This window comes from Bacillus rossius, chromosome 6 (genome assembly GCF_032445375.1).
Source record: "Bacillus rossius redtenbacheri isolate Brsri chromosome 6, Brsri_v3, whole genome shotgun sequence".
Lineage (NCBI taxonomy): Eukaryota > Metazoa > Arthropoda > Insecta > Phasmatodea > Bacillidae > Bacillus > Bacillus rossius.
Window position 1 is genome coordinate 66,940,281 of NC_086334.1, and position 23,303 is coordinate 66,963,583.

General features: G+C 50.8%; 1 protein-coding gene across 1 annotated transcript in view; it reads right to left on the reverse strand.

The window, feature by feature from the left end:
- LOC134533565 (phospholipase B1, membrane-associated-like) overlaps positions 1-23,303 on the reverse strand; it is a 104,604-nt gene that overhangs the window by 51,818 nt on the left and 29,483 nt on the right. Inside the window, exon 3 of the mRNA XM_063371099.1 lies at positions 13,074-13,287. Within this exon, the coding sequence (XP_063227169.1) occupies positions 13,074-13,287 (214 nt within the window). The remainder of the gene's footprint in view (positions 1-13,073; positions 13,288-23,303) is intronic.

Sequence of the window (23,303 nt, forward strand, 5' to 3'; positions counted from 1 at the left end):
TCAATTAAATAGTAGATTTCATTTCACTCCTTTGTATCCATACAAAATAGTGATAATTCAATAAAAATGATTCAATTTTATTCATAAAAGTATGCAATCATTTCATCAATGTTTTTTATGACGTTGTCACATTAAAAAATTCGTCCGTAAACCGACTTTACAGACAACCAATTTTTAGGATGTTTGAAACACGCATGTCTCTCGTTATAGCTGACACAGTTTCAGACAGCAGATCTTATGATTTCACTATGTAATGTCAACAATGTCACTGTAGATGCAAAATAAATTAAATTAAATTAGAAAGAATTTGAACAAACGCCATGCTTTTGATGCTAAAATTTTACGCCAGGGGCTGGGGACAGCATGAGAATTGGATCAATTTAAAAAAAAAGTTTTGAATGAGAAACTGCAAGAGATATTCTTGTATAACTTTATAGAGGATAATTTAGAACCCTCATTAAGTTTCTCAGTGCATCGCATGTATATTTAACAAGCAAGGAAAGAAGTTGTCTTGGATATGATAAAGACAAAAGTCAGTGAATAGACATGACACAAACAGCAGTAAGTATTCTCATCAGGAAGTCGTAAATATTACTGAACTCAGTTTGAAGAAAAATTAAGCCGGTTAGGAGGGTGAAAACGAATCGCACATGTTGGTTTTAAAGTTTACTTTCGCATACTCCTTTAAGTTATTAGTAAATTGTCATAATCCACATAAACCCCGCATGTTCACCTGTTAATACCGCAAGAGTGACGGGAACAGATTTCTGTTTATAGAATAACAATAATATGTATTTACTAAAGGTGTTTGATTTACTCTTAATTATTAAAGAATTTTTTTTTCCAATTTTACGCTTGTTTCCGCGCCAGTTTTTCAAAACTTGTGCTCCTCTTAGCTACATTTAGATATTTTTTAAACGATTTTGGGCACGATTGTTTTGGAATAATGTACTGAGTAGTTAATGCTCATTCTTTGTCAACATTATGTGCACTGTTACTGAGGTTTGTGCATTATTTGCGTTTTTCTCTAGCCGCATACATGAAAAAGTTACTTTCTTAATATACATTTCATTAAAAACTGGTTATTATCTAAAATATTTTAGTACCTTTTATTAACAAAGTATGGAGAAATCTTAAAAAAAATACGATTTTATTCATTTAGCCTGTTTAGGGTGATAAAATGATTTTAATATAAATAAAAAGGCCACAAGGTGTGCAAAAAGTCTCAATATAAATTATGAATGAGCCTTAAAACGTTTATTGCATTCTAACAAATAATCTCGTATGGGCTACAGTTACAGGGTATACATATTTCACAGGTCGCCCTGCCATGTGGCCACAATCTAACCTAATTTGACGAACACGTGAGGAGTTTTGTACTGTGTTTGCATGAAGACCTGTGACGCCCTGTATGAAGTCTGGCCTTGTTCACCGTTATGCCTTTCAGACACAGTACACATGTAGTCTACTGTACGACGGAAAGCCTTCTTTTCACAGACCAGAGATCCAAAACTCGAAGTTCCCCGAATTTCATGCTCGCATTTCCCCCCCCCCCCCCCACCACCGTAAGTAGTATATAATAGGGGCTCCGGAAACTGGGTCCAGGGTGTGATGCCTGTGGTGCCGAGCGCCATCTTGGATTGTGACGACCTTGACCTTTGACCTTGACTTTGACCTTCGACCCTCAAAACTTGTCAAAATTTGCCAAAATTGGGCAAACATTGCCCAAAATTCCTCAAAACTCAACAAAATTTTCACTTCAATAGAAACAAATTCCGCCAAAAAATCTCAAAAAATTCCACAATTCAAAAATAAGGATTTCGAAAATCCTCAAAAATCGTTTTGCCCTAGAAAGAACCCAAATTCCTAAAAACGGCTTAAGCATCCATGTCCAAAGCCTCCGGTAAGCCATTTATAGGAATAAGGATACCATGACCGCCATCTTGGATTATGACGTCACCGTTGCAATTATCGTTACGGCCGCCATCATTAAAATATTTATTTATTATCCGATTTTAATGGGAAAAAAATTTAATTTATAAAAAAATTCAATTAATAAAATTTTAATAAAAAATATTTAAAAAACACATACATTTACGACATGGAGCTCGGAGTCCTCGGTTCGAACCCGACGAGTAAAAAAAAATAAAAATGGTTAACGAACCTTCCCCCGTAGTGGGTGCAGGCAGACTGGCCCCCACCACTTTGTTAATAGCATATACATCATCCGGCAGTATGACGTCACGTCCGCCAACCTGTCCTCGTCTGCTGGAAGCCATCATCACGTTATCGTCTCCTAGAGTGCGCTGACACCATGTCAGTTTAATTCGCACCCTCTAGAGTGCAGTAATCATTTATTATTACTGTGACACCCGCCATATTGTCATTTGGCCGCCATCTTGAAAATCCGTAAATATTTAGCTAGAAATTCGGGAAAATTTTTAAAAATCATCAAAAAAATTAGTCAATCGAATTAAATAATAAAAATCTTAAAAAAAGCACCGTTGCACTTTTCGTTACTACAGCCATCTTGAAAATCCGTAATTTCAATGCTAGAAATTCGAAAAAAAAAATCAAAAATTCACTCATTAAAGTAATGATTAATTCGAGACTTGGTTCGATCCCTGGCCGATACAAATAATCTTAATTTTTATGTAAAAATACCTAAAAAAAATGACAGGTTCGAAAATAAAACACCACAAGTTCTTTTACAAAATAAATTTTATTACTTAATTTCTATTTTACTACAGGATCACCTGCGAAGGTTAGCAATCTTACAAACATTTAGGTCCGCATAGGCGTGAAATGACTAATTCTAAGCTCCAATCGGTTTATACTAGACAGAGTCCAACCAGAAACTTTACAGACATAGTCCTCCTCTTCTTGACAGAGTTTCTGGATACCGTTTTTAACAGTTTGCTTGACATCGTTAGAACTGTAAATTACTGCAGCCGATTTCTTGAATGCACATTTCTTTACTATATCATCTAACGGATACGGATTTCCATATATACAGTCCAACCACAAGTTATATTTCAAAGGTCTGTTTTTTGCTACGTCATCAAATAGCTGATTGATTATGTCCTGTCTGATATCATCAAGAAAATTACAAATGTCCTTTGACTCACTTAACGTACTTGGATAATAGTAGTCTATCAACGCTCCACGAAATGCAGACTGTGCCAAGTAGAAGCCATTATCGTTTACTTGTAATGCACCGAACACAGTCTCAGGTTTATTTTCATGTTCAGACATCATAGCAATCGGTTGCTGCACATCTGTTTTTTTGCTTGTACGCTCACGAGTCACCAATCTAAACCGAGGAGTCGAACATTCTACAGGTAGTTCAGCAGTAGGCGCACAGACTTCACCTTTACATTTTTTCGCATGATGTCGCAAACTGTCAATTCGAGTAAACCATTTAAGGCACTCATCACAGCGAAACTTCATGCGAGAAGGATTCTTCTTACATTTACTCCTCTCATGTCTTCGTGCATCATGGGAAAATGCGAACGACGTATTACAGTAGCTGCAAGGATACCGTTGTGATGAAGCCGAGCCTTTCAGACCTGATCCAGATACTGGCGTTGCAACAGTAGTACAATTTTCAGGCATACTCTTATGAACATCAATACATCGTTGTTGTATAGAAACCTTTACTTTCTGCCGCACAGCAGCGCCTTTACATGTCTTCAAGTGCGTTTTCATATTATCTTTTCTGGAAAACTGCTTATGACACTTCTCACAACCAATCATGTTGCGAGGAGGATTCTTAGCACATTCTCTCTTCTCGTGTCGACGAGCATTGCTGCTGTTTGAGAAAATCTTGTCGCAGTAACGACATCGATGTTCGTTAATTGTTGTCGATTCACCATCCATTGAAGTTTCCATCGAGGGCGAAACAGAGTTCGGCGAGGTTTTCTGTACTGCCAGCACTACCGACATTAAAGTCTCTTCTGCAGGTGGTATCTCGACTGATAAAGTTTCCTCCATTGTTGACGTCGACGTTGCGAACGGAATCTGTTCCACCATCGTCGTCGCTGACGTCATGGTTCCCGTAGTCGATGGTACAACCTCCATCGAGTTCGACGTTAAAGACGGCAAAGATGCCATCGAGGTCTCAAGAACAGCTAATTAACACGACTAATGCACCAGAAGAAACAAACTAGGCGATCCTTACACCGCCGACGTCAGTAACAAACTGAGCGAACTGCAGTCTATGACTCGCTTATACACATGCACCGTATGTAATAATACGCTAGTCAAATCAAGAATCATTTACAATAATACTAGAGTCAAATCTACATTTAAAAAAGAGGATTATATGATCGAAAAATATTCGATGAGTTATGGTACGTTCTGGTCTCATTAATTCGATCTCTCCAATATACGCTAGGCTCCAAGAGCTACAATTCGCGTCATCAGATCCATCTACATTTTTCTCCTATGCTTCAATTGACCATCAGCTTCAAGTGCTCCAACAGCTCCATCAGCTCCAACACCTAATGTACACAATGTACGCGCAATACATGCAATTTAGGTGCAATAAATGTAATGATCACACAGTACACACAGGAAACGGAACGTACACACAGGAAACGGAACGTACACACAGGAAACGTAACGTACACACAGTGCACACAGGTAACGGAACGTACACACAGTACACACAGGAAACGGAATGTACAAACAGGAAACGGAACGTACACACAGGAAACGGAATGTACACACGGTACACACAGGAAACGGAACGTACACACAGGAAACGGAACGTACACACAGTACACACAGGAAACGTAACGAACGCGTAATGATCGCGCAATTGACGCACAGTGCACGCAATGTACGCAAATACACGCAATGTATGCAATGTACGCGCAGGACAAACATTTAATGAGAACGAAGCACGTTTGGATGGAAATTCTATAAAACGAAAGCTCATTTAACGAAAAGGAGGCACTTTCTCTCTCGTTCATTCAACTCGGTAGGATGCGATCATAAATGATAAGTTAATATATTATGTCTCCAACAGTCTATGCGTCCAACAGTTTTTATTTCCATTAGTCATTGGCTACAATAGTCATTGGCTCCAACAACCATTGGCTCCAACGGTCTTTTGCTTCATCAGCTCCAATGATATTTGGCTAGAATGCTGCAAGTCTAAGAGACTATGAGGCTACAATTCTACGAGTCTACAAGACTCCTACAACTGCCTACGAGTCTACGAAGCTCCAACTACTCCAGCAGCTTTATGTTATAAGATTACAAGACTAGTTGTTTACGTAGCTACAAGTCAACGTGGATACTTGGCTACGTAGCTACAAGTATACGAGGCTCCAATACATCATGACTACGCGGCGACGACCCATGAGGTTACGAGACTACGTGACTACGAGTCTTCAAGTTTACGAGACTGCAAGGCTATAGAGCTACGAAGCTACTAGAACATAAGTTTACGAGACTGCGAGGATACAGGACTACAAGTCTACACGAGTACTTGACTACGAAGCTACAAGTCTACATGGCTCCAATTGCTACATCTGTCTTCGGCTGAATTTTCTCTTTGTTTCCAACTGCTACAGCAGCAGCATTATGTTATAATATAACAAGGCTACTTGGTTACGAAGCTACACATCTACAAGTCTCCAAATGTCGCATCTGTCTTCGACGGCATTTTCTCTATTTTGCTCCAACTGCTCCAATAGCATTATGTTATAAGATTTTATGGCTACTTTGTTACGTAGCTACAAGTCTGCGAGGTTCCAATGCATCATGTCTACGAAGCTTCCAGGACACGAGGCTACATGGCTACGAGACTACATGTCTCTAACTGATTGCAATAGCACCATTCAGTGTTGAGGGTTAATTTATCTCATGCATAAAATAACCTGTTTAAATAGTGTCGATTATTGTCAACAGATGACACCACATGTTGCTTACAGGCACATATTATTTAGTTCTTTTATGTGGGATGCGGGATGCTCACTAACGATCGCAAAAGAAGGAGGGCTTCGCTAGACACCAAGGAGAAGGAAGTTCATCCTTCCAGTTAGTGTTTCACAGATTTCTCAGAGCTTATTATTATTTGACTGAGTAGTTGTTTATTTTTTAATTCCACCTTATAGAAAATATTGCAAGTGTTGACTAAGTAGCAGAAATTCACTAATTAAATGTAACATTGAATAAAATAACATGACCCATTAAGTAAAAAATCCTTCATGTAGAGATCAATTGCTCATCTGTAACCAGAAGCACTTGCAGAAAACCATCAAAATATTGCCAAGTATAATCAGGAGCACACGGTGAAAACCATCAAAATATTGGTAAGAATAATCAGGAGCACACGGAGAAAACCGCCATAATATTGTCAAGAATAATCGGGAGCACACGGAGAAAACCACCATAATATTTGACAATAATAATCAGGAGCACACGGAGAAAACCACCATAATATTGACAAGAATAATCGGTAGCACACGGAGAAAACCGCCACAAATTTTCTTTGATATCATAAAATTACAGGAAAAAATTAATAAAAAATTTAAAAAATAAAAAAATTACGAAAAATTCAAAAGACTGATTCTGCTAGCTTGTGAACTTCTCATTGTTGAGCAAAGATAGAGTTCTAGTTCAAGCCAGAATCAGTTTTTGAATTTTTTGTGATTTTTTTTATTAATTTTTTTATTAATTTTTTCCTGTAATTTTATGATAACAAAGAAAACTTGTGGCGGTTTTCTCCGTGTGCTTCCGATTATTCTTGTCAATATTATGGTGGTTTTCTCCGTGTGCTCCTGATTATTATTGTCAAATATTATGGTGGTTTTCTCCGTGTGCTCCCGATTATTCTTGACAATATTATGGCGGTTTTCTCCGTGTGCTCCTGATTATACTTGGCAATATTTTGATGGTTTTCTGCAAGTGCTTCTGGTTACAGATGAGCAATTGTCTCTACATGAAGGATTTTTTACTTAATGGGTCATGTTATTTTATTCAATGTTACATTTAATTAGTGAATTTCTGCTACTTAGTCAACACTTGCAATATTTTTTATAAGGTGGAATTAAAAAATAAACAACTACTCAGTCAAATAATAATAAGCTCTGAGAAATCTGTGAAACACTAACTGGAAGGATGAACTTCCTTCTCCTTGGTGTCTAGCGAAGCCCTCCTTCTTTTGCGATCGTTAGTGAGCATCCCGCATCCGACATAAAAGAACTAAATAATATGTGCCTGTAAGCAACATGTGGTGTCATCTGTTGACAATAATCGACACTATTTAAACAGGTTATTTTATGCATGAGATAAATCAACCCTCAACACTGAATGGTGCTATTGTAATCAGTTAGAGACATGTAGTCTCGTAGCCATGTAGCCTCGTGTCCTGGAAGCTTCGTAGACATGATGCATTGGAACCTCGCAGACTTGTAGCTACATAACAAAGTAGCCATGAAATCTTATAACATAATGCTGTTGGAGCAGTTGGAGCAAAATAGAGAAAATGCCGTCGAAGACAGATGCGACATTTGGAGACTTGTAGATGTGTAGCTTCGTAACCAAGTAGCCTTGTTATATTATAACATAATGCTGCTGCTGTAGCAGTTGGAAACAAAGAGAAAATTCAGCCGAAGACAGATGTAGCAATGGCAATTGGAGCCATGTAGACTTGTAGCTTCGTAGTCAAGTACTCGTGTAGACTTGTAGTCCTGTATCCTCGCAGTCTCGTAAACTTATGTTCTAGTAGCTTCGTAGCTCTATAGCCTTGCAGTCTCGTAAACTTGAAGACTCGTAGTCACGTAGTCTCGTAACCTCATGGGTCGTCGCCGCGTAGTCATGATGTATTGGAGCCTCGTATACTTGTAGCTACGTAGCCAAGTATCCACGTTGACTTGTAGCTACGTAAACAACTAGTCTTGTAATCTTATAACATAAAGCTGCTGGAGTAGTTGGAGCTTCGTAGACTCGTAGGCAGTTGTAGGAGTCTTGTAGACTCGTAGAATTGTAGCCTCATAGTCTCTTAGACTTGCAGCATTCTAGCCAAATATCATTGGAGCTGATGAAGCAAAAGACCGTTGGAGCCAATGGTTATTGGAGACAATGACTGTTGGAGCCAAAAGACTGTTGCATTCAATGACTATTGTAGCCAATGTCTAACGGAAATAAAAACTGTTGGACGCATAGACTGTTGGAGACATTATATATTAACTTATCATTGACGATCGCATCCTACCGTGTTGAATGAACGAGAGAGAAAGTGCCTCCTTTTCGTTAAATGATCTTTCGTTTTATAGAATTTCCGTCCAAACGTGCTTCGTTCTCATTAAATGCTTGTCCTGCGCGTACATTGCATACATTGCGTGTACTTTGCGTACATTGCGTGCACTGTGCGTCAATTGCGAGAACATTACGCGTTCGTTCCGTTTCCTGTGTGTACTGTGTGTACGTTCCGTTTCCTGTGTGTATGTTCCATTTCCTTTGTGTACTGTGTGTATATTCCGTTTCCTGTGTGTACGTTCCGTTTCCTGTTTGTACGTTCCGTTTCCTGTGTGTACTGTGTGATCATTACATTTATTGCACGTAAATTCCATGTATTTCGCGTACATTGCGTACATTAGGTGTTGGAGCTGATTGAGCTGTTGGAGCACTTGATGCTGATGGTCAATTGAAGCTTAGGAGAAAAATGTAGATGGATCTGATGACGCGAATTGTAGCTCTTGGAGCCTAGCGTATATTGGAGAGATCGAATTAATGAGACGAGAATGTACCATAACTTATCTAATATTTTTCGATCATATAATCCTCTTTTTTAAATGTAGATTTGACTCTAGTATTATTGTAAATGATTCTTGATTTGACTAGCGTTTTATTACATACGGTGCATGTGTATAAGCGAGTCCTAGACTGCAGTTCGCTCAGTTTGTTACTGACGTCGGCGGTGTAAGGATCGCCTAGTTTGTTTCTTCTGGTGCATTAGTCGTGTTAATTAGCTGTTCTTGAGACCTCGATGGCATCTTTGCCGTCTTTAACGTCGAACTCGATGGAGGTTGTACCATCGACTACGGGAACCATGACGTCAGCGACGACGATGGTGGAACAGATTCCGTTAGCAACGTCGACGTCAACAATGGAGGAAACTTCATCAGTCGAGATACCACCTGCAGAAGAGACTTTAATGTCGGTAGTGCTGGCTGTACAGAAAACCTCGCCGAACGCTGTTTCGCCCTCGATGGAAACTTCAATGGATGGTGAATCGACAACAATTAACGAACATCGATGTCGTTACTGCGACAAGATTTTCTCAAACAGCAGCAATGCTCGTCGACACGAGAAGAGAGAATGTGCTAAGAATCCTCCTCGCAACATGATTGGTTGTGAGAAGTGTCATAAGCAGTTTTCCAGAAAAGATAATATGAAAACGCACTTGAAGACATGTAAAGGCGCTGCTGTGCGGCAGAAAGTAAAGGTTTCTATACAACAACGATGTATTGATGTTCATAAGAGTATGCCTGAAAATTGTACTACTGTTGCAACGCCAGTATCTGGATCAGGTCTGAAAGGCTCGGCTTCATCACAACGGTATCCTTGCAGCTACTGTAATACGTCGTTCGCATTTTCCCATGATGCACGAAGACATGAGAGGAGTAAATGCAAGAAGAATCCTTCTCGCATGAAGTTTCGCTGTGATGAGTGCCTTAAATGGTTTACTCGAATTGACAGTTTGCGACATCATGCGAAAAAATGTAAAGGTGAAGTCTGTGCGCCTACTGCTGAACTACCTGTAGAATGTTCGACTCCTCGGTTTATATTGGTGACTCGTGAGCGTACAAGCAAAAAAACAGATGTGCAGCAACCGATTGCTATGACGTCTGAACATGAAAATAAACCTGAGACTGTGTTCGGTGCATTACAAGTAAACGATAATGGCTTCTACTTGGCACATTCTGCATTTCGTGGAGCGTTGATAGACTACTATTATCCAAGTACGTTAAGTGAGTCAAAGGACATTTGTAATTTTCTTGATGATATCAGACAGGACATAATCAATCAGCTATCTGATGACGTAGCAAAAAACAGACCTTTGAAATATAACTTGTGGTTGGACTGTATATATGGAAAGCCGTATCCGTTAGATGATATAGTAAAGAAATGTGCATTCAAGAAATCGGCTGCAGTAATTTACAGTTCTAACGATGTCAAGCAAACTGTTAAAAACGGTATCCAGAAACTCTGTCAAGAAGAGGAGGACTATGTCTGTAAAGTTTCTGGTTGGACTCTGTCTAGTATAAACCGATTGGAGCTTAGAATTAGTCATTTCACGCCTATGCGGACCTAAATGTTTGTAAGATTGCTAACCTTCGCAGGTGATCCTGTAGTAAAATAGAAATTAAGTAATAAAATTTATTTTGTAAAAGAACTTGTGGTGTTTTATTTTCGAACCTGTCATTTTTTTAGGTATTTTTACATAAAAATTAAGATTATTTGTATCGGCCAGGAATCGAACTAAGTCTCGAATCAATCATTACTTTAATGAGTGAATTTTTGATTTTTTTTTCGAATTTCTAGCATTGAAATTACGGATTTTCTCGATGGCTGTAGTAACGAAAAGTGCAACGGTTTATTTTTAAGATTTTTATTATTTAATTCGATTTATTATTTTTTTTGATAATTTTTAAATTTTTCCCAAATTTCTAGCTAAATAACTACGGATTTTCAAGATGGCCGCCAAATGACAAGATGGCGGGTGTCACAGTAAAAATAAATGATTACTGCACTCTAGAGGGTGCGAATTAAACTAACTTGGTGTCAGCGCACTCTAGCAGACGATAACATGATGAAGGCTTCCAGCAGATGAGGACAAGATGGCGGACGTGACGTCATACTGCCGGATGAAGTATATGCTATTAACAAAGTGGTGGGGGCCATTCTGCCTGCACCCACCACGGGGGAAGGATCGGTCGAAAATTTTTTTTTTTACTCGTCGGGTTCGAACCGAGGACTCCGAGCTCCATATCGTAAATGTATGTTTTTTTAATATTTTTTTTAAATTTTATTGATTGAATTCTGAATAAATTTATTTTTTTTTCATTAAAATCGGATAATAAATAAAGATTTTATAGATGGCAGCCGTAACGATAATTGCAACGGTGATGTCATAATTCAAGATAGCGGTCATGGTATCCTTATTCCTAGAAATGGCTTACCGGAGGCTTTGGACATGGATGCTTAAGCCATTTTTAGGAAATTGGGGTCTTTCTAGGGAAAAATGACTTTTGAGGATTTTCTAAGTCCTAATTTTTAAATTGTGGAATTTTTTAAGATTTTTTGGCGGAATTTTTTTTCCATATAAATGGAAATTTTGGCGATTTTTGAGGAATTTTGGGCAATGTTTGCCCAATTTTGGCAAATTTTGACAAGTTTTGAGGGTCGAAGGTCAAGGTAAAGGTCAAGGTCAAGGTCAAAGGTCAAGGTCACACTCATCCAAGATGGCCCCCGTGACGTCACAATCCAAGATGGTGCTCGCCACCACAGGCACCACACCCTGGACCCTGTTTCCGGAGCCCCTATTATATACTACTCCCGTATATTTAATGTAGCTATCCTAACAAAATCAACCGTCCACAATGTTATAAGTATTTATAATGTAGCTAACCTAACCTAATTGACCATTAGTATCCTTTTATCAACACATTTAAAATGAACAAAAAAAAAACCGAAGATTCACGATCATTCGTTTGCCTCTCTCGTCTGTGAAAAGAAGGCTTCCCCTCCGCCCAAGAGCCGGAAAGCGGCGCGGACTCGCCGATGCACCAGGACATGCAGCGGACTCACCGATGCACCAGGACATGCCGCGGACTCACCGATGCACCAGGACATGCCGCGCACTCACCGATGCACCAAGCCATGCCGCGGACTCACCGATGCTCCAGGACATGAAGCGCACTCACCGATGCACCAGGACATGCCGCGCACTCACCGATGCACCAAGACATGCCGCGGACTCACCGATGCTCCAGGACATGCCGCGGACTCACCGATGCACCAGGACATGCCGCGGACTCACCGATGCACCAGGACATGCTGCGGACTCACCGATGCACCAAGACATGCCGCGGACTCACCGATGCTCCAGGACATGCCGCGCACTCACCGATGCACCAAGACATGCCGCGGACTCACCGATGCACCAGGACATGCCGCGCACTCACCGATGCACCAAGAAATGCCGTGGACTCACCGATGCACCAGGACATGCCGCGCACTCACCGATGCACCAAGACATGCCGCGGACTCACCGATGCTCCAGGACATGCCGCGGACTCACAGATGCACCAGGACATGCCGCGGACTCACCGATGCACCAGGAAATGCTGCGGACTCACCGATGCACCAAGACATGCCGCGGACTCACCGATGCTCCAGGACATGCCGCGCACTCACCGATGCACCAAGACATGCCGTGGACTCACCGATGCACCAGGACATGCCGCGCACTCACCGATGCACCAAGACATGCCGCGGACTCACCGATGCTCCAGGACATGCCGCGGACTCACCGATGCACCAGGACATGCCGCGGACTCACCGATGCACCAGGACATGCTGCGCACTCACCGATGCACCAAGACATGCCGCGGACTCACCGATGCTCCAGGACATGCCGCGCACTCACCGATGCACCAAGACATGCCGCGGACTCACCGATGCACCAGGACATGCCGCGGACTCACCGATGCACCAAGACATGCCGCGGACTCACCGATGCACCAAGACATGCCGCGGACTCACCGATGCTCCAGGACATGCCGCGCACTCACCGATGCACCAAGACATGCCGCGGACTCACCGATGAACCAGGACATGCCGCGCACTCACCGATGCACCAAGACATGCCGCGGACTCACCGATGCTCCAGGACATGCCGCGGACTCACCGATGCACCAGGACATGCCGCGCACTCACCGATGCACCAAGACATGCCGCGGACTCACCGATGCTCCAGGACATGCCGCGGACTCACCGATGCACCAGGACATGCCGCGGACTCACCGATGCACCAGGACATGCTGCGGACTCACCGATGCTCCAAGACATGCCGCGGTTCTCGACGGCCACCTGCAGCAGGTTAGCAGCCAAGACGCCGTTGCCGGAGGTGAGGCTGTCGCCCATGGCGGCCACCAGGTCCACGTCGCCCGGGCGCAGCCTGTGCACGCTGAAGGGCCTCTGGGGTGAGCGAGCCTTCTCCAGGGCACAGGGGAACTGTCGCTCCGGCTCCAGCCACGTCTGGAACCTCTGCCGCGCCACGCTTAACCTGTGTCTCTCATCCATCGGCTTGCAAGCACACTGGAGGGCCTCTGGGGCGAGCGAGCCTTCTACAGGGCGAAGGGGAACTGTCGCTCCGGCTCCAGCCACGTCTGGAACATCTGCCGCGCCACGCTCCACCTGTGTTTCTCATCCATCATCTTGCAAGCACGCTGGAGGGCCTCTGGGGCGAGCGAGCCTTCTACAGGGCGAAGGGGAACTGTCGCTCTGGCTCCAGCCACGTCTGGAACATCTGCCGCGCCACGCTCCACCTGTGTCTCTCATCCATCATCTTGCAAGTACGCTGGAGGGCATCTGGGGCGAACGAGCCCCCTCCAGGGCGCAGGGGAACTGTCGCGCCGGCTCCAGCCACGTCTGGAACATCTGCCGCGCCACGCTCCACCTGTGTCTCTCATCCATCAGCTTGCAAGCACGCTGGAGGGCCTCTGGGGCGGGCGAGCCTTCTCCAGGGCGCAGGGGAAATTTTGCTCCGGCTCCAGCCACGTCTGGAACATCTTCCACGCCACGCTCCACCTGTATCTCTCATCCATCAGCTTGCAAGCACGCTGGAGGGCCTCTGGGGCGAGCGAGCCTTCTCCAGGGCGAGGGGAAACTGTCGCTCCGGCTCCAGCCACGTCTGGAACATCTGCCGTGCCACGCTCCACCTGTGTCTCTCATCCATCAGCTTTTAAGCACACTGGAGGGCCTCTGGGGCTAGCGAGCCTTCTCCAGGGCGAAGGGGAACTGTCGCTCCGGCTCCAGCCACGTCCGGAACATCTGTCGGGCCACGCTCCACCTGTGTCTCTCATCCATCATTTTGCAAGCACGCTGGAGGGCCTCTGGGGCGAACGAGCCCCCTCCAGGGCGCAGGGGAACTGTCGCTCCGGCTCCAGCCACGTCTGCAACATCTACCGCGCCACGCTCCACCTATGTCTCTCATCCATCAGCTTGCAAGAACGCTGGAGGGCCTCTGGGGCGAGCGAGCCTTTTACGGGGCGTAGGGGAACTGTCACTCTGGCTCCAGCCACGTCTGGAACAACTACCGCGCCACGCTCCACCTGTGTCTCTCATCCATCAGCTTGCAAGCACGCTGGAGGGCCTCTGGGGCGAGCGAGCCTTTTACGGGGCGCAGGGGAACTGTCACTCTGGCTCCAGCCACGTCTGGAACAACTACCGCGCCACGCTCCACCTGTGTCTCTCATCCATCAGCTTGCAAGCACGCTGGAGGGCCTCTGGGGCGAGCGAGCCTTTTACAGGCCGCAGGGGAACTGTCACTCCGGCTCCAGCCACGTCTGGAACATCTGCCGCGCCACGCTCCACCTGTGTCTCTCATCCATCAGCTTGCAAGCACGCTGGAGGGCCTCTGGGGCGGGCGAGCCTTCTACAGGGCGCAGGGGAACTGTCACTCTGGCTCCAGCCACGTCTGGAACATCTACCGCGCCACGCTCCACCTGTGTTTCTCATCCATCAGCTTGCAAGCACGCTGGAGGGCCTCTGGTGCGAGCTAGCCTTTTATGGGACGCAGGGGAACTGTCACTCTGGCTCCAGCCACGTCTGGAACATCTACCGCGCCACGCTCCACCTGTGTCTCTCATCCATCAGCTTGCAAGCACGCTGGAGGGCCTCTGGGGCGAGCGAGCCTTCTACAGGGCGAAGGGGAACTGTCACTCTGGCTCCAGCCACGTCTGGATTATCTGCCGCGCCACACTCCACCTGTGTCTCTCATCCATCATCTTGCAAGCACGCTGGAGGGCCTCTGGATCGAGCGAGCCTTCTACAGGGCGCAGGGGAACTGTCACTCTAGCTCCAGCCACGTCTGGAACATCTACCGCACCACGCTCCACCTGTGTCTCTCATCCATCAGCTTGCAAGCACGCTGGAGGGCCTCTGGGGCGAGCGAGCCTTTTACGGGGCGCAGGGGAACTGTTACTCCGGCTCCAGCCACGTCTGGAACATCTGCCGCGCCACGCTCCACCTGTGTCTCTCATCCATCAGCTTGCAAGCACGCTGGAGGGCCTCTGGGGCAAGCGAGCCTTCTACAGGGCGAAGGGGAACTGTCACTCTGGCTCCAGCCACGTCTGGATTATCTGCCGCGCCACACTCCACCTGTGTCCTTCATCCATCAGCTTGCAAGCACGCTGGAGGGCCTCTGGGACGAGCGAGCCTTCTACAGGGCGAAGGGGAACTGTCGCTCTGGCTCCAGACACGTCTGGATTATCTTCCGCGCCACACTCCACCTGTGTCTCTCATCCATCATCTTGCAAGCACGCTGGAGGGCCTCTGGGGCGAGCGAGCCTTCTACAGGGCGCAGGGGAACTGTCACTCTGGCTCCAGCCACGTCTGGAACATCTACCGCGCCACGCTCCACCTGTGTCTCTCATCCATCAGCATGCAAGCACGCTGGAGGGCCTCTGGGGCGAGCGAGCATTCTACGGGGCGCAGGGGAACTGTTACTCCGGCTCCAGCCACGTCTGGAACATCTGCCGCGCCACTCTCCACCTGTGTCTCTCATCCATCAGCTTGCAAGCACGCTGGAGGGCCTCTGGGGCGAGCGAGCCTTCTACAGGGCGAAGGGGAACTGTCACACTGGCTCCAGCCACGTCTGGATTATCTGCCGCGCCACACTCCACCTGTGTCTCTCATCCATCAGCTTGCAAGCACGCTGGAGGGCCTCTGGGGCGAGCGAGCCTTCTACAGGGCGAAGGGGAACTGTCGCTCTGGCTCCAGCCACGTCTGGAACATCTGCCGCGCCACGCTCTAGCTGTGTCTCTCATCCATTATCTTGCAAGTACGCTGGAAGGCATCTGGGGCGTGCGAGCCACCTCCAGGGCGCAGGGGAACTGTAGCTCCGGCTCCAGCCACGTCTGGAACATCTGCCGCGCCACGCTCCACCTGTGTCTCTCATCCATCAGCTTGCAAGTACGCTGGAGGGCCCTGGGGCGAGCGAGCCCTCACCAGGGCGCAGGGGAACTGTCGCTCCGGCTCCAGCCACGTTTGTAACATCTGCCGCGCCACGCTCCACCTGTGTCTCTCATCCATCAGCTTGCAAGCACGCTGGAGGGCCTCTGGGGCGAGCGAGCCTTCTCCAGGGCGCAGAAGATATATCTCTTTGGCTCCAGCCACGTCTGGAACATCTGCCGCGCCACGCTCCACCTGTGTCTCTGATCCATTAGCTTGCAAGCACGCTAGAGGGCCTCTGGGTCGAGCGAGCTTTCTACAGGGCGCAGGGGAACTGTCGCTCCGGCTCCAGCTACGTCTGGAACATCTGCCGCGCCACGCTCCACCTGTGTCTCTTATCCATCAGCTTGCAAGCACGCTGGAGGGCCTCTGGGGCGAGCGAGCCTTCTCCAGGGCGAAGGGGAACTGTCACTCCGGCTCCAGCCACGTCTGGAACATCTGCCGCGCCACGCTTCACCTGTGTCTTTCATCCATCAGCTTGCAAGCACGCTGGAGGGCCTCTGGGACGAGCGAGCCTTCTCCAGGGCGCAGGGGATCTGTCGCTCTGGCTCCAGCCACGTCTGGAACATCTGCCGCGCCACGCTCCACCTGTGCCTCTTATCCATCAGCTTGCAAGCACGCTGGAGGGCCTCTGGGGCGAGCGAGCCTTCTACAGGGCGAAGGGGAACTGTCGCTCCGACTCCAGCCACGTCTGGAACATCTGCCGTGCCACGCTTCACCTGTGTCTCTCATCCATCAGCTTGCAAGCACGCTGGAGGGCCTCTGGGGCGGGCGAGCCTTCTCCAGTGCGCAGGGGAACTTTTGCTCCGGCTCCAGCCACGTCTGGACCATCTTCCACTGCCACGCTCCACCTGTATCTCTCATCCATCAGCTTGCAAGCGCGCTGGAGGGCCTCTGGGGCGAGCGAGCCTTCTCCAGGGCGAAGGGAAACTGTCGCTCCGGCTCCAGCCACGTCTGGAACATCTGCCGTGCCACGCTTCACCTGTGTCTCTCATCCATCAGCTTTTAAGCACACTGGAGGGCCTCTGGGGCAAGCGAGCCTTCTCCAGGGCAAAGGGGAACTGTCGCTCCGGCTCCAGCCACGTCTGGTACATCTGCCGCGCCACGCTCCACCTGTGTCTCTCATCCATCATCTTGCAAGCACGCTGGAGGTTCTCTGGGGCGAGCGAGCCCCTTCCAATGCGCAGGGGAATTGTCGCTCCGGCTCCAGACACGTCTGGAACATCTACCGCACCACGCTTCACCTGTGTCTCTCATCCATCAGCTTGCAAGCACGCTGGAGGGCCTCTGGGGCGAGCGAACCTTCTACAGGGCGAAGGGGAACTGTCACTCTGGTTCCAGCCACGTCTGGAAGATCTGCGCGCCACGCTCCACCTGTGTCTCTTATCCATCAGCTTGAAAGCACGCTGGAGGGCCTCTGGGGCGAGCGAGCCTTCTCCAGGGCGAAGGGGAAATGTCGCTCCAGTTCCAGCCACGTCTGGATCATCTGCCGCGCCACGCTCCACCTGTGTCTCTCATCCATCATCTTGCAAGCACGCTGGAGGGCCTCTGGAGCGAGCGAGCCTTCTACAGGGCGCAGGGGAACTGTCACTCTAGCTCCAGCCACGTCTGGAACATCTACCGCGCCACGCTCCACCTGTGTCTCTCATCCATCAGCTTGCAAGCACGCTGGAGGGCCTCTGGGGCGAGCGAGCCTTTTACGGGGCGCAGGGGAACTGTTACTCCGGCTCCAGCCACGTCTGGAACATCTGCCGCGCCACGCTCCACCTGTGTCTCTCATCCATCAGCTTGCAAGCACGCTGGAGGGCCTCTGGGGCAAGCGAGCCTTCTACAGGGCGAAGGGGAACTGTCACTCTGGCTCCAGCCACGTCTGGATTATCTGCCGCGCCACACTCCACCTGTGTCCTTCATCCATCAGCTTGCAAGCACGCTGGAGGGCCTCTGGGGCGAGCGAGCCTTCTACAGGGCGAAGGGGAACTGTCGCTCTGGCTCCAGACACGTCTGGATTATCTTCCGCGCCACACTCCACCTGTGTCTCTCATCCATCATCTTGCAAGCACGTTGGAGGGCCTCTGGGGCGAGCGAGCCTTCTACAGGGCGCAGGGGAACTGTCACTCTGGCTCCAGCCACGTCAGGAACATCTACCGCGCCACGCTCCACATGTGTCTCTCATCCATCAGCTTGCAAGCACGCTGGAGGGCCTCTGGGGCGAGCGAGCATTCTACGGGGCGCAGGGGAACTGTTACTCCGGCTCCAGCCACGTCTGGAACATCTGCCGCGCCACTCTCCACCTGTGTCTCTCATCCATCAGCTTGCAAGCACGCTGGAGGGCCTCTGGGGCGAGCGAGCCTTCTACAGGGCGAAGGGGAACTGTCACTCTGGCTCCAGCCACGACTGGATTATCTGCCGCGCCACACTCCACCTGTGTCTCTCATCCATCAGCTTGCAAGCACGCTGGAGGGCCTCTGGGGCGAGCGAGTCTTCTACAGGGCGAAGGGGAACTGTCGCTCTGGCTCCAGCCACGTCTGGAACATCTGCCGCGCCACGCTCTAGCTGTGTCTCTCATCCATTATATTGCAAGTACGCTGGAAGGCATCTGGGGCGAGCGAGCCACCTCCAGGGCGCAGGGGAATTGTAGCTCCGGCTCCAGCCACGTCTGGAATATCTGCCGCGCCACGCTCCACCTGTGTCTCTCATCCATCAGCTTGCAAGTACGCTGGAGGGCCCTGGGGCGAGCGAGCCCTCTCCAGGGCGCAGGGGAACTGTCGCTCCGGCTCCAGCCACGTTTGTAACATCTGCCGCGCCACGCTCCACCTGTGTCTCTCATCCATCAGCTTGCAAGCACGCTGGAGGGCCTCTGGGGCGAGCGAGCCTTCTCCAGGGCGCAGAAGATATATCTCTTTGGCTCCAGCCACGTCTGGAACATCTGCCGCGCCACGCTCCACCTGTGTCTCTGATCCATTAGCTTGCAAGCACGCTAGAGGGCCTCTGGGTCGAGCGAGCTTTCTACAGGGCGCAGGGGAACTGTCGCTCCGGCTCCAGCTACGTCTGGAACATCTGCCGCGCCACGCTCCACCTGTATCTCTCATCCATCAGCTTGCAAGCACGCTGGAGGGCCTCTGGGGCGAGCGAGCCTTCTCCAGGGCGAAGGGGAACTGTCACTCCGGCTCCAGCCACGTCTGGAACATCTGCCGCGCCACGCTTCACCTGTGTCTTTCATCCATCAGCTTGCAAGCACGCTGGAGGGCCTCTGGGACGAGCGAGCCTTCTCCAGGGCGCAGGGGATCTGTCGCTCTGGCTCCAGCCACGTCTGGAACATCTGCCGCGCCACGCTCCACCTGTGCTTCTTATCCATCAGCTTGCAAGCACGCTGGAGGGCCTCTGGGGCGAGCGAGCCTTCTACAGGGCGAAGGGGAACTGTTGCTCTGGCTCCAGCCATTCGGGAACATCTGCCGCGCCACGCTCCACCTGTGTCTCTCATCCATTATCTTGCAAGCACGCTGGAGGGCCTCTGGGGCGAGCGAGCCTTCTACAGGTCGAAGGGGAACTGTCACTCTGGTTCCAGCCACGTCTGGAAGATCTGCCGCGCCACGCTCCACCTGTGTCTCTTATCCATCAGCTTGAAAGCACGCTGGAGGGCCTCTGGGGCGTGCGAGCCTTCTCCAGGGCGAAGGGGAAATGTCGCTCCAGATCCAGCCACGTCTGGATCATCTGCCGCGCCACGCTCCACCTGTGTCTCTCATCCATCAGCTTGCAAGCACGCTGGAGGGACTCTGGGGCGAGCGAGCCTTCTCCAGGGTGAAGAAAAACTGTCGCTCTGGCTCCAGCCACGTCTGGTACATCTGCCGCGCCACGCTCCACCTGTGTCTCTCATCCATCATCTTGCAAGCACGCTGGAGGGCCTCTGGGGCGAACGAGCCCCCTCCAGGGTGCAGGGGAACTGTCGCTCCGGCTCCAGCCACGTCTGGATCATCTTCTACGCCACGCTCCACCTGTATCTCTCATCCATCAGCTTGCAAGCACGCTGGAGGGCCTCTGGGGCGAGCGAGCCTTCTCCAGGGCGAAGGGGAACTGTCGCTCCGGCTCCAGCCACGTCTGGAAGATCTGCCGCGCCACGCTCCAACTGTGTCTCTTATCCATCAGCTTGCAAGCACGCTGGAGGGCCTCTGGGGCGAGCGAGCCGCCTCCAGGGCGCAGGGGAACTGTCGCTCGGGCTTCAGCCACGTCTGGAACATCTGCCGCGCCACGCTCCACCTGTGTCTCTCATCCATCAGCTTTTATGCACACTGGAGGGCCTCTGGGGCAAGCGAGCCTTCTCCAGGGCGAAGGGGAACTGTCGCTTCGGCTCCAGCCACGTCTGGTACATCTGCCGCACCACGCTCCACCTGTGTCTCTCTCTCATCCATCATCTTGCAAGCACGCTGGAGGGCCTCTGGGGCGAGCGAGCCTTCTCCAGGGTGCAGGGGAACTGTCACTCTGGCTCCAGCCACGTCTGGAACATCTGCCGCGCCACGCTCCACCTGTGTCTCTCATCCATCAGCTTGCAAGCACAATGGAGGGCCTCTGGGGCGAGCGAGCCCCCTCCAGGGCGCAGGGGAACTGTCGCTCCGACTCCAGCCATGGTTGGAACATCTACCGCGCCACGCTCCACCTGTGTCTCTCATCCATCAGCTTGCAAGCACAATGGAGGGCCTCTGGGGCGAGCGAGCCCCCTCCAGGTCGCAGGGGAACTGTCGCTCCGGCTCCAGCCACGTCTGGAACATCTACCGCGCCACGCTTCACCTGTGTCTCTTATCCATTAGCTTGAAAGCACGCTGGAGGGCCTCTGGGGCGAGCGAGCCTTCTCCAGGGCGCAGGGTATCTGTTGCTCTGGCTCCAGCCACGTCTGGAACATCTGCCGCGCCACGCTCCACCTGTGTCTCTCATCCATCATCTTGCAAGTACGCTGGAAGGCATCTGGGGCGAGCGAGCCCCCTCCAGGGCGCAGGGGAACTGTCGCTCCGGCTCCAGCCACGTCTGGAACATCTGCCGCGCCACGCTCCACCTGTGTCTCTCATCTATCAGCTTGCAAGCACGCTGGAGGGCCTCTGGGGCGAGCGAGCCGCCTCCAGGGCGCAGGGGAACTGTCGCTCGGGCTCCAGCCACGTCTGGAACATCTTCCACGCCACGCTCCACCTGTATCTCTCATCCATCAGCTTGCAAGCACGCTGGAGGGCCTCTGGGGCGAGCGAGCCTTCTCCAGGGTGAAGGGGAACTGTCGCTCCGGCTCCAGCCACGTCTGGAACATCTGCCGCGCCACGCTCCACCTGTGTCTCTTATCCATCAGCTTGCAAGCACGCTGGAGGGCCTCTGGGGCGAGCGAGCCTTCTCCAGGGCGCAGGGGAACTGTCGCTCTGGCTCCAGCCACGTCTGGAACATCTTCCACGCCACGCTCCACCTGTATCTCTCATCCATCAGCTTGAAAGCACGCTGGAGGGCCTCTGGGGCGAGCGAGCCTTCTCCAGGGCGAAGGGGAAATGTCGCTCTAGATCCAGCCACGTCTGGATCATCTGCCGCGCCACGCTCCACCTGTGTCTCTCATCCATCAGCTTGCAAGCACGCTGGAGGGCCTCTGGGGCGAGCGAGCCTTCTCCAGGGTGAAGGGGATCTGTCGCTCTGGCTCCAGCCACGTCTGGTACTTCTGCCGCGCCACGCTCCACCTGTGTCTCTCATCCATCATCTTGCAAGCACGCTGGAGGGCCTCTGGGGCGAACGAGCCCCCTCCAGGGTGCAGGGGAACTGTCGCTCCGGCTCCAGCCACGTCTGGATCATCTGCCGCGCCACGCTCCACCTGTGTCTCTTATCCATCAGCTTGCAAGCACGCTGGAGGGCCTCTGGGGCGAGCGAGCTTTCTCCAGGGCGCAGGGGAACTGTCGCTCCGGCTCCAGCCACGTCTGGAACATCTTCTACGCCACGCTCCACCTGTATCTCTCATCCATCAGCTTGCAAGCACGCTGGAGGGCCTCTGGGGCGAGCGAGCCTTCTCCAGGGCGAAGGGGAACTGTCGCTCCGGCTCCAGCCACGTCTGGAAGATCTGCCGCGCCACGCTCCACCTGTGTCTCTTATCCATCAGCTTGCAAGCACGCTGGAGGGCCTCTGGGGCGAGCGAGCCGCCTCCAGGGCGCAGGGGAACTGTCGCTCGGGCTTCAGCCACGTCTGGAACATCTGCCGCGCCACGCTCCACCTGTGTCTCTCATCCATCAGCTTTTATGCACACTGGAGGGCCTCTGGGGCAAGCGAGCCTTCTCCAGGGCGAAGGGGAACTGTCGCTTCGGCTCCAGCCACGTCTGGTACATCTGCCGCACCACGCTCCACCTGTGTCTCTCTCTCATCCATCATCTTGCAAGCACGCTGGAGGGCCTCTGGGGCGAGCGAGCCTTCTCCAGGGTGCAGGGGAACTGTCACTCTGGCTCCAGCCACGTCTGGAACATCTGCCGCGCCACGCTCCACCTGTGTCTCTCATCCATCAGCTTGCAAGCACAATGGAGGGCCTCTGGGGCGAGCGAGCCCCCTCCAGGGCGCAGGGGAACTGTCGCTCCGGCTCCAGCCACGGTTGGAACATCTACCGCGCCACGCTCCACCTGTGTCTCTCATCCATCAGCTTGCAAGCATAATGGAGGGCCTCTGGGGCGAGCGAGCCCCCTCCAGGGCGCAGGGGAACTGTCGCTCCGGCTCCAGCCACGTCTGGAACATCTACCGCGCCACGCTTCACCTGTGTCTCTTATCCATTAGCTTGAAAGCACGCTGGAGGGCCTCTGGGGCGAGCGAGCCTTCTCCAGGGCGCAGGGTATCTGTTGCTCTGGCTCCAGCCACGTCTGGAACATCTGCCGCGCCACGCTCCACCTGTGTCTCTCATCCATCATCTTGTAAGTACGCTGGAAGGCATCTGGGGCGAGCGAGCCCCCTCCAGGGCGCAGGGGAACTGTCGCTCCGGCTCCAGCCACGTCTGGAACATCTGCCGCGCCACGCTCCACCTGTGTCTCTCATCTATCAGCTTGCAAGCACGCTGG